Here is a 12,574-nt window from a genome sequence, read left to right as displayed (position 1 = left end):
TAAAACTCGATTTAAATCAATGATTTTTAAAACTCGATTTAAATCAATAATTTTTTAAAACTCGATTTAAATCAAATTTATTTAAATAAGACAAGCCTGAAGTTATGGAACGCCATCCAGGTCAAAATTATAAATAAATAAATAAATATTTTGAACAAAAATATTTTTTCTCAAAAGAAATATTTTTTCTCAAAAGAAATATTTTTTCTCAAAAGAAATATTTTTTCTCAAAAGAAATATTTTTTCTCAAAAGAAATATTTTTTTTGGCAAATTTATATTTTTCCCTATAGTTTTTTTTATTTTTTAATTTATAATTTTGACCTGGATGGCGTTCCATACAAGCCTGAAGTTGTACTCACTTTTTGACAGGAATTTTGTCCCGTTCGGCTGACAGGCATAGTTTAGTGTAGGTTTTCTCCAGAAAGTTTGTGGAAGCGCCGTTCAACGCCAGCAGGTTGTAGGCCATCTTCAGTAGCTCGTCCGTCCATTCCTGGGCCACCTCGCGACTGTTGCAGCAGAAATGAATGAAGTTGACGTTGACCAGGTCCGAGCCGTACACAACCGTCACCGTCTTGTCCTCCAGCGGGATGTCGGACGGACCCATCGTCACCGAGTCGCGCAGTTTGCCTTCCTGCAAAGACAACCACGCTGCCATGTAAGTGTGCTCTATAGCCACCACAAAATCTTATAAAATCTAGGTATGATTTGATTTTTTGACAATATTTGACGATAAATATTTAAAATTTAATTTAGTTTTAGTTCTACGTCCTTAATGGCGATGAATAGGGTTCGTACAAAATTTCCGGAATGAAATTCCCTGACATTTCCAAGTTTTCCCTGACCAAATTGCCAAGTTTTCCCTGATCATTTTTGTAGAGTAAATTAATGGTTTAAGGTAAAATGTTGAAAAATATTTATTAAGTATTTTTAATACATCTTTAAAAAACTTATTTGACTGATTTTTTTGGGTCATTTTTAAAATTACCTTACTTTTTTGAACCATTCTAAAATTCCTTGACTTTCCCTGACCTTTTTGAACCATTTTAAAATTCCTCGACTTTCCCTGACCTTTTTGAACCATTTTAAAATTCCTCGACCTTTCCCCGACCTTTTTGAACCATTTTAAAATTCCTCGACCTTTCCCCGACCTTTTTGAACCATTTTAAAATTCCTCGACCTTTCCCCGGTTTTCGCTGACCGTTATTGTAAAAAAACGAATGGTTTGAGGTAAAATATTTGCAAAATATTTTATTATTTTTTATATGTATTTTTAATACATCTTTCAAAAAGTTATTTGCCTTATTTTTTTGGTCATTTTAAAATTCCCTGACTTTTTCAGGTGGTGTACGTACCCGGGTATAGGCTCAACCTTACCGTCACGGGATTCCAACTCTTTATTGGTTGAGAAACCCAGGGGCGTTGGAACCAGGGGGGGGGGCAATGCCCCTCCCTAGAATTTTGCTGGGAGGGGCAACTAATGTTATTGCCCCTCCAACTTTTTGTTCTGTTGAAATCTTCAAATGCTCATTTTAAAAGCATATAAAGCTTATAGAACCACAACTGTGTTTAATTTTCAGTCTTTTCCCACCAATTCACATAGAAGTAAAAATTACACATGCACTCGGAGAAGTTACACTCCATTAAAAATTCAAAACCATTCTTTAGACCCCTTTTCGTTTCTCTTTGCTCCCTCCAACTTCTAGAATGTTCCTACGCCCCTGGAGAAACCGGACCCCAAACGGATTTGGCCCACCTCCCCAGCTGAAAATTACCCTTTCTAAAGAGAAAACGAAACGAAACCGTATCATGGAATTACTAATAAATGAATCCACGAGATTCTGACAGACTGTCAGATTCGAAAAGGATATTACAATCGCAATGATCCAAACCACCGGACGATCATCGAAATTAAACAACTGATAGGATCAACCAAATGATAAAGACGTAATAACAGCGAGAATACAATAATTACCGTTCCGTTAAGCTGTAATTCCAATTACGTCTCTTAAAGAAGTTAAGTAGACTACCATACGCCCAGAGAATACGTCTAGGATATCGGACCTTTTCGAGGTATTTCTCAAGCCTCACCCGCGTAGAAATAAAAGTCCAAAAGCGCGGGAAATGTCACGGAAAAGGCCGATCCGCTCTAGACGTTGTTTCGGCGTTCTTAACCTCGTCACTATTATCTCATTTAGAGAGAAAGCTAGACAAGATTATTGGGTGCCTTGGGCCAGCCAATACACAGCGTGGCGTCAGACTCGCTCTACCAATTAAAGACTTAAATTCAATTAGGACCCCCACCAGAAAACTGGAAGGTCGCGGATTATCACGCGCGAAATTAAAGGAGCGAGAGAAATGATGAGTTTCTCACCACACCCGCTGTGTAAACACAGAAATTGAAAATTACTAGATACGCGTACAACCATAAGTAACATCGTTGCATATAATTATGCCATCGAACGATGTCGGTTAATGAGTGTCGTGGAGTAATAGGAAAAGGATATTGCTTGTCAGGTTATAAATATGAAAGTGTGCAACATATATTTTAAAATCACTATCTACAGAAACGAATTTTGAAGTCCAAGTTGTAAAACCAGTAAAAAACTCTGCTAAATGTTTTAAGGAATACAACTCCTTGGATATAGATCTCTTCGTTTTAAATAGTTGGCCTAATCTTGATTATTTTATAACATTGTTCACGTTTTGTTTTATACTAAAGTTATGTTTTCAGTTAATTATCATGTACCACTGTTGACTTAGCCCTTTCGCCAATTTTGTATTTTCCCGTGAAATTAGCAAAGACAACAATAAACTAAAACTAAACGAATGGGATATTTATAATAGTCAAACTGATCACTATTTTTACTGTTTGAAAGCGTTTAAATTTTCATTAAGCCTTGGTTAATCCGTAGGCGCAGATTTATCTGGTACCGTTACCTGACATTTCCGAATACTAGTAACAGCTCTCGAAGAGTCATCAGTCCTTGGTCATTTTATTATTTATATGGTCATTGGAGAAACAGACTAAACAATTTGCGTCATGAGAATGGGAAGTATCATACTTATTGTGGTTGTGTTACTTATGATATAGCTATAAGTGTATAACACTCGTATAACTTAGCATTGAGGACAAAGGCAGAGTTTGGAAGTAAAGTTTGCGTAGAATATTTCTAGAGTTGTAAGTTGGAAAATTTTCCGGAAAATGACCGAGGCCTTTTTCCGAATAAAAAAGTTTTCATTCCATGATTAGTCTAGTATTGTTTGCAAATTAAAAAAAAACGGCATTTTAGCCAAATTCTTTCGAATCTAAAAGTAAAACTAAACCTCTAGACTAGTTTAAACTCATTAACAATGTATCACTATTAAGGTTTTGTAGTATGTTTACTGTTTTTAGACATTTTATATCGATAAAAAGTTAAAAACATTAAAAACCCTTGAAAAGTAAATTAACAACTCTAAACATTTCTTTCCAAATATGGCTCAGCAACCAGTTAAAAGTTTTAATTATTATAAAGCGCGAAAAATTGACGGGATTACAAATATTGGAGACGCGGGAGAGACGTGTCACCAACACCAGGCGCCATCTGTTCCATTTCGACGCTTCCGACTTCTCAATTAACCCCTATCGCCCTCTTTCGGCGAGAAAGAGAACTAACACCTCTCTCCCGAGCGATTTCCGTGAAATGACAATATTGTCACTTTTAATGAACAAATAAAGTAAGGATGAATCTGTACGGAAACACGATTATATTAATTATCTTTAAAACGTTCTTGGTATATAATTATTATTATACTTAAGGCCTTTAAAGGATTAGATTTTCCAAATTTAAACTACAAAAGTTAAGTGCCACTGGCGGAACCCTAATTAGTAACGGAAGATGTTTCTCATCAATTACTAACACCGCCATCTTTCGAAGAAAACATTATTTCGTGTCCCACTTTCCCTCGTTTTAAAGGGGAATGGTCAAGCTTTAACCAGTTAGATAGCCCTATAGCCCATGAAAAACTAAAATTTATGGCGAAAACCGCATAATAAAATATTGAGTGGTTAATTTTTAATAAAATAAATAAATTTCGGGAAATCGAAAAGCGCGCGTCCGCCGCGACACCTGGTGAGAGGTCGGTGCGACAGAAAAACAACGTAAAAGCGCGCGCTGCTGAAGACGCGAAAAATTTGTTTTGCACGCGCGGCGCGTTCCAGTTATAAGAGACTTAAGCCTAAATTGCGCGATTTTAAAAGTTAGGATAGTTCGCAAATTGCTCATACGGGGTTAGGGGCGCTGGCGACCGCCCCTAAGATGGCGGCGAAAATTCAAACCCAAACACCTGGCGTTATTTTTCGTTTCAACTTTTTGGGCCAAAAGCTATTTTTTCAAGACAAAAAAGGTACGTGTTAGTATTTTGAACGTCTTGTTAATCTTTTGATACGGAAATAAGGCCATATTTGGAAAAGCTTGGCCGTTCCCCTTTAAAAATAAAAGTGAATCGGTGAAACGAACAAATAATAGAAATTAACGTCGACCCATTAAAAACTACAAATTTCGAAAATTTCTCGATTTTGTCGGGTTAATAAATGATTTATTTTGGAATTGAAAACGAATGAAAGGGGGAGGGAGGGGGTAATAAGAGGGCAAAAAAAAAAAGAAACTGCGCAATTTCCATAAGTTTTCTCGCAGCTGTTTGCTCGTCAAAATATTTCCCAGGGAATGGTTTGGAGGCCGGATTTCAATTAGATTTGTTCATCTTAATTTTCTTGGCAGGGAAAAAAAGAATAAGGGAAAAGTGGCGCGACGGGAAAATGATTAATAAATGTGTCGCGGTTCACCCGATACTTGTCCGGTGTTTTGGGAGAAGGGGTACAGACTATACTCGGTACTTTTAACGGTGGAATCGACGTTACCATACAACGGTTGGGTGATAATCAAAGCTTTAAAAACCATTTAAGGCTACGATCATAAATAAAACAAAGCCACTTTACTTCGAAAGTCGTAAAAAAAACATTTTGATGGTTCCAAGCAACCATTTGCGGCAATTAGGCTTAGCTAACAAAATTCCTGGCTAATTGTTGGCAACCTAAAATTGTAATTGCGCGTATCTCCGTGTAGTTAGGAGTGACGTTTGGAGTAAAATTAAATATAATTACGTACCAATTTCTTCGAGCCTGTTTGCGTCGCAGATTGGAATTCTGAATAAATTAGGGATGCACCGTTATGGGTACAGCCGATAATATCGGCCGATATTAACAAAGTTATCTATCATAACAGTAGTGTATATGATAAAATCATTGTAAAAGACGGTTCAGTACACTGTCGTACCATTTTATTCTAATTTTTAATGTAAAAAAGTTTGCAAGAGAATAACCGAACATGTTTCTTTTCATTTTACGTGATACATATTTTCTATTACAAATCGAATATCGTTGTTTATTTGTTAACACTCGTAACCCCCCGTCTAAAAAGGGGTATGATCTAGCTTCTGAAGTCTGGCGTACGGGGCGCCGTCAATCAAATAAATATTATCATAAGTTAATTTTCTTATTTTTAAATATTTTTTTTTAATATTTCTCTTTTTAAATGTTTTTTTTTTTAATATTTCTCTAATATCGGTATTGGCCAATACAGATATAAAAAAATAGGCCGATATATCGGTGCATCCCTAGAATAAACTTAGCCAACTTAACAGTGATTAGTAACTATAACCGTGTAGTAAAGCGACGTAGAAGGTTGAAGGCGTCAGCGAACTTAGCGTTCAAACGCCGAGTGCTCAACCTCACTCAACTATATAAATAGTTAATTTATTCGGATTGGAAGTTGGGTTAAAATTCAGACTAAAAAACTCACTTTTGGGGTGCGCGCGTATTTTCCAGTCCTCGCATCTCTGATACTGGATATTTCCAAAACTTCGCATTCCTAGAAAAAACAACAAAACACAGATTTAAATTAAATTTTTAAACACTTCTACATTTCAAGAGAAAAAGGTACAAAATTACGATTATTTTAAGATCCGAACAAGGATAAAAAAGAAAACGTTTCTCATTATAAAGTTAATTTCGATATTTAAATATTCAACCGATTCCCTCCATTCATTCATTATACTTTCTATAAAATAAAAGTAGCAAACTACACTCTTTCCTTAATTGTTTTTGGCGAATATTACGTATAATTAATAAAAAGGAACCGGGAAATATAATTATAACAAGAAAACGTAAAATAATATAAGAATAATTTTCGTAGTAAAAAGTTTCCCAAAGAGAATACAGGGTGTTTCAAGGGTTGATGCAAAAATTTAATGAGTTGTAGGGGGTGAGTTGAGAAGTATCCCTTTTTTCCCCCCATTTTCTTACGATGAGTTAAAAGAGCGCCAGAGAGCTTCAAAGTGTGGCCTACTAGCCCCTGGAAGTAGGCTGCAACAAGCGCAAAACCAAGCAGCAGGGACTTTAAAAACTGTTTAAGTTTACTTTTTTACGCTGGTTACCTCGATTTGTTTACAAAGTCCTTTTTTACCTATCACACGAACCCCAACCTTAATGTTCGCGTTTCCCCGTTGCTTCGGTTTGGCGCTTGTTGCGACCTATTTCCAGGAGCTAGTAGGCCACACTTTGAAGCTCTCTGGCACTCTTTTTAACTCATCAGGTTAGAAAACCAGGCATACTTCTCAACTCACCCCTATAACTCCTTCAAATTTTGGCATAAACTTATGAAACACCCTGTATAATTAAAACAAGGAAACGTAAAAGAATATAAGAATAATCTTCGTAGTTAAACGTTTCCCAAAGAGAATATATCTAGCGCGCGTATAATGGGGCGGGAAACTAGCTCTAATTTAATTAAAAATAGTATCCGAGAAGCGAGGCCTTGGCGCGACAATTTAAGCTTCTATAATATAACCGAAAAGAGTGTCCAAAAGAAGGAAATATATGGGCTGACAGATAGCCGCCCACGAAAGGGGCGATTTAATAACGTCCGAGTCTCGCCCTTCGACGAGGTGATAAATATCCGCGAAAGGCGGCGTACGCGGTTGCAATCGCGCGAAAGAGCCGCCGCCGCTCCAAGAAGTCCGAGTAAACGGGCCATACTTCAGCGGGCCTGCAAAAACCGAAACTTTCGAAAATTACCATAAAAGGACCGTTTGCTATTCCCAAATCCCGCAGCTTCGCTTTGACACCGCGCAGTCTAGATCTTAAACGAAGATTTTTACGGTTGACGCGCCGTCGTAGCTCCAGAAGCGAAGTCATTTTGTTAAAAGTCTAATACGTTTCAATTCAAACCGGGGGAGAAGGCGACGCGTTCAACTAAAAGTTTAAAATAGAATAAAAGTAATTCCGCAAGATCCCCCTTCGCTTTACGAGCTCGTTTTCTATTAGTAGGTCAAAAATAGGCCTAACGCCTTTAGAATGTTCCAACCGGCCGCGCTCCGCCGCTTACGGACAAGTTCACTACCAGGGGCGGAAAATACGGAATAATTTACGACGGGCCCCCGGGTTTATAGCGAAAAGAATAAATCTCGTTTTAAAAGTTATAAATTAGAAAGCAGTTCCGAGTTGCTTGATTAAAAGTATAGGTGGCGTTATGAAGTGGCTGAAACTGTCCCTTCTATTTTACTAATGGAAGTTAAATCCTTTCTCTTTTAAGGCCAGGGGGCGGGGAGTGTCGAGCCCCCTTCGTCAGCTGCCTTTTCAGACGACGGGACAATCGAGTCATTATCCTGACGGGAAGGCGCCGAGACCCAATACGTTTCCGATCCCTAGCGCCTTCTAGCGCCCAAAAAAGCGCACTTTCGGTAAATAATTCTCCGCGTCTGGATAAGAAAAGACGGTTGCCATAGGGATTCTGTTTATACTTCGCGTTAGCAGCGACATTAAAGTCGGAGACCGGGTGAAGTTTGCGAAAGTCGGGTAACGGGCTTAATCCGGCGTCGGGCGAAGTATCCTTTGGGATTCCTCGGCGCAGTGGAGAAAGACCGGAAGTGCGAGGGGGGAAAAGGAATAAAAAAGAAACGAGCTTTTCCGGGCTAGTTCATGGAGTGATAAAAGAAGAGCACTTTTCAATAAAAAAACTATTTACAGAAGTATATAACATACTTCCTAGATATAAGTATTCATAGTACCATCAAGAATGTATTTATTTATACCTAGGGAGAATGTCTATGTCGAGACGGTTTTTAGCCTTTCTCTCAATCAACCCGTTGGTCCCCCCAGTACGCTCCTACGCTTAAAATAAAACGAATAGTCCCGGTATTTCATTGGCTGCTTAAAATTTACGTCACCTAACGCGATGGAAATCAAACGGCGGTGACGTTTTGTCTTTCCCCCCGCGCGAGACGGGGGAAAGGCGTTCAACGTGCCCGGCGATTGTCGCAACATAATCATTCTTCCTAAATATAAATAAATACATTCTTGGTACCATCCTCTTAAGGTTATTCGAAGGTTATCACCGATTTCTCAAAAAATATTTCACGACAAAAGTATTTTAACATAACTTCATTGGTTATATTTCTACTAGTGTAATTAGCCAGTTTCAATATTGTTAAGGTATTTTCAAATACCACAAGTACAGTAAACCTGAATAGTTTTGACACGCGCTTTTATTTATAGAAATTGTCCAAGATGGTACTTTTGCGCCAGATAATTTAAAAAAAAAATGCTGCCTTTTTTAAACCGATAGATGGCGGTAATGTTATTGAAACGGGAAATTTTTATATTTTAGGCGGAATAATACTGTAATATCCATAGTAAATTGAACCATGATGTACTTTATCATTCCGCGGTTTAGGGGGGGCCAAATCAGTATACGTTTAATTTTTACGCCCTAGATGGTCACTTATCTGGTAAAAGATATAATGTATACTTTTGATATTTAGAGCCGCCGTCAAAGAGCAAAATAAGAGAATTTTTCTTTCGTCTTTAAGTACGACCTAAAAATGCACGGCCATTTTTTGGCAGTCTAAGAGTGATTCGATCAAAACACGCTTTGTGCATTATTTGCGAAATAAATTAATTACGAAGTTAAGAAAAATCAAAGTTATGTTATTATTTAATACCAAGAATGTATTTATTTATACCCCGAGTATAAATAAATACATTCTTGTTAATACGATTTAAATAATATTATTTCACCAGATTGGAGATCACACTAAACCTTAAAAACCCACATTAAGTCGGCTTTCAATCGATATTGTGAAGTATTTATAATGGAGACTTTCAGAAATAATTTTTATCACTTTCACCGTGATGCCAAAAGGGTGGACACCGTGCCTAAAACTTACCAAAACGCACTAAAAATTATCCGGTGTTTATCCCTTTCTTAGAACCATATTAATAATTTTAATCGCGATTTAATAATTTTAATCGCGATTTAATAATTTTAATCGCGATTTAATAATTTTAATCGCGATTTAATAATTTTAATCGCGATTTAATAATTTTAATCGCGATTTAATCATTTTAATCGCGATTTAATAATTTTAATCGCGATTTAATCCTTTTAATCGCGATTTAATCCTTTTAATCGCGATTTAATCATTTTAATCGCGATTTAATCATTTTAATCGCGATTTAATCCTTTTAATCGCGATTTAATCCTTTTAATCGCGATTTAATCCTTTTAATCACGATTTAATCCTTTTAATCACGATTTAATCCTTTTAATCACGATTTAATCCTTTTAATCACGATTTAATCCTTTTAATCACGATTTAATCCTTTTAATCGCGATTTAATCCTTTTAATCGCGATTAAATAATTTTAATCGCGATTTAATAATTTTAATCGCGATTTAATAATTTTAATCGCGATTTAATAATTTTAATCGCGATTTAATAATTTTAATCGCGATTTAATAATTTTAATCGCGATTTAATAATTTTAATCGCGATTTAATAATTTTAATCGCGATTTAATAATTTTAATCGCGATTTAATAATTTTAATCGCGATTTAATAATTTTAATCGCGATTTAATAATTTTAATCGCGATTTAATAATTTTAATCGCGATTTAATAATTTTAATCGCGATTTAATAATTTTAATCGCGATTTAATAATTTTAATCGCGATTTAATAATTTTAATCGCGATTTAATAATTTTAATCGCGATTTAATAATTTTAATCGCGATTTAATAATTTTAATCGCGATTTAATAATTTTAATCGCGATTTAATAATTTTAATCGCGATTTAATAATTTTAATCGCGATTTAATAATTTTAATCGCGATTTAATAATTTTAATCGCGATTTAATAATTTTAATCGCGATTTAATAATTTTAATCGCGATTTAATAATTTTAATCGCGATTTAATAATTTTAATCGCGATTTAATAATTTTAATCGCGATTTAATAATTTTAATCGCGATTTAATAATTTTAATCGCGATTTAATCATTTTAATCGCGATTTAATAATTTTAATCGCGATTTAATCCTTTTAATCGCGATTTAATCCTTTTAATCGCGATTTAATCCTTTTAATCGCGATTTAATCATTTTAATCGCGATTTAATCATTTTAATCGCGATTTAATCCTTTTAATCGCGATTTAATCCTTTTAATCGCGATTTAATCCTTTTAATCACGATTTAATCCTTTTAATCACGATTTAATCCTTTTAATCACGATTTAATCCTTTTAATCACGATTTAATCCTTTTAATCACGATTTAATCCTTTTAATCACGATTTAATCCTTTTAATCACGATTTAATCCTTTTAATCACGATTTAATCCTTTTAATCACGATTTAATCCTTTTAATCACGATTTAATCAATATAATCGGTCGAATCGAGAATTTATCATTAAAATCAAAACTAAAGTACGATCTAATTTTTTTAATCAGTATTTAATCATTTTGAACATATTTAATCATTTTAATCATTTAATCATGATAAAATCAGATTTAAACATGATTAAAAGTGATTTAATCAACTTAATCGTGATTAAATTGAATTTTATCAAAATAATCACGAATAAATCGGATTTAATCTTTTGAGGGGTGCGTCGTTAATCAAGGAAGTGACCTGCCCCTCGGTTGAGAGTAGATAGTTTTTGGTAACATTTACAAGTGAATGGTGTTAATAAATGCAAAAGTAAATGAACCAAAGTTATCAGACTAGCTGCTATACTCCCCATGTTAGAGGCGTTTTCCTTAAAAAGTTACATTATGACCTCGAATTTGAAATTTTGCGCGCTCCTAGACCGAAAAAAAAAACGTTTTGGTTTTTATGAAAATATTTTTCAAACATAGAAATAGCTATTCCAACAATTCCCAAGTGCAATTTATCGCGTCAAAAGATGGGGATGGAAATTAGCTTTTATTTCACTCGATTTTCTCATTATTTTCATAAGGAAAACGCCTTCCGATTCTGAGCGCTATTTCGATAACTTCGGTTCATTTACTTCTGATAAATGGCCATAAAAGGTTTTGCGAACTTCAGTAGATCGAATATTAACTAGAGTAAATTAGCTATAGAAGAAATAATGGCGACAGCCTAAAAATTCGTATTTTCACACGCGAGTAATCATATCCTTCGAAGATCGCCACGAAAAGAAACCGCGAAACGCGAGCCTCCCAGGACGAGCCTCGAGCAGGGCAGACTCTTCTTTCACTGTCCACTCTCGGATGTCCTATCAATAACGCGTCAACGGCGCTGACAAAATATGAAAGGACGCGACGCCAATGCGTCCACTTCTTCAACACCAGATTCCAAGGGCACGGGGATATGTCTCCCGGATCTCCAGATTTGGTACGGCGGAAGCTACAGGGGGTCAGCCGCGTATATGCCTTCCCCCTCGCGGTGCCGCCTCTGTTCTCTCGATCGACTAAAAGCTTACTGGACCCAGAGGGCTTCAGAGAGAGTGCAGTTATATCCAATGTTTGGCAAACAAACCCCATAAATGGATATACATATAACATCCACTGGTTCATGAATTATTTAAACACATTCGGCCACGAATTTCGGAGTAACCCCCCCCCTTCACCTACGTACACTATCAACTGCAGAAAGAGCTATATTGAAAATAATAAAAAAGGTAAACTTTCTTATTTCTCTGGTATGGACTTTGTGGATATAACTCTCTCCCTGGAAAGTCCGATACACTTCTCTGGAAAGTTATCAGTAACTCGTCTGTTTCACCATCTGCCCGCCACTCGAAAAACTTTCGTGGTCGGATTTTATATTATACCCCAAAACTACAGCCGCTGAATATATAGCGCCATCTGTTCTAATGTTTAGAAACTAAATAGGGGGAAGACGTTTGAGGTTTTCGTGTTTCCGGAAATATAAACCGAGGAAGCTAGCTGGAGACTTTCTACACAACTTCAACTACGGTGAACTACCTTCTACTCAAGATAACAAATGAACTAAGCAAGTAGCTTATAATTTCGACACGCGGATTAACGTTTTAGAGCGGGATTACAGCGAGATTACAGCGAGATTAGAGAGGATGCTGCGTTGCCCTTAAATCGATTGGAACCAGAGTTGTATGATTTAAATCAAGTGGATTTAAAGAAGTATGCACAAAATCTTAAAAAATACATTCAATTAAAATAGATCAAAATCCGATTTAAAAAATCCAAGTA

At 35.8% G+C, this 12,574-nt stretch overlaps 1 protein-coding gene across 5 annotated transcripts in view; it reads right to left on the bottom strand.

The window, feature by feature from the left end:
- The window catches only part of Plc21C (Phospholipase C at 21C), a 160,085-nt gene that overhangs the window by 21,690 nt on the left and 125,821 nt on the right, over positions 1-12,574 (bottom strand). For all 5 annotated transcript variants that reach the window (XM_090154359.1, XM_090154355.1, XM_090154356.1 and 2 more), the window contains exons 3-4: positions 5,842-5,910; positions 361-632 (exon numbers count right to left, since the gene is read on the bottom strand). In XM_090154359.1, coding sequence (XP_090010485.1) covers positions 361-632; positions 5,842-5,910 — 341 coding nt within the window. The remainder of the gene's footprint in view (positions 1-360; positions 633-5,841; positions 5,911-12,574) is intronic.

The sequence above is a fragment of the Leiobunum rupestre genome, chromosome 7 (genome assembly GCF_980474605.1).
Source record: "Leiobunum rupestre chromosome 7, qqLeiRupe1.1.hap1, whole genome shotgun sequence".
NCBI classification, from domain to species: Eukaryota; Metazoa; Arthropoda; class Arachnida; order Opiliones; family Sclerosomatidae; genus Leiobunum; species Leiobunum rupestre.
Note: the sequence above shows the minus strand (reverse complement) of the source record. Positions and strands in the feature narration are given on the sequence as shown.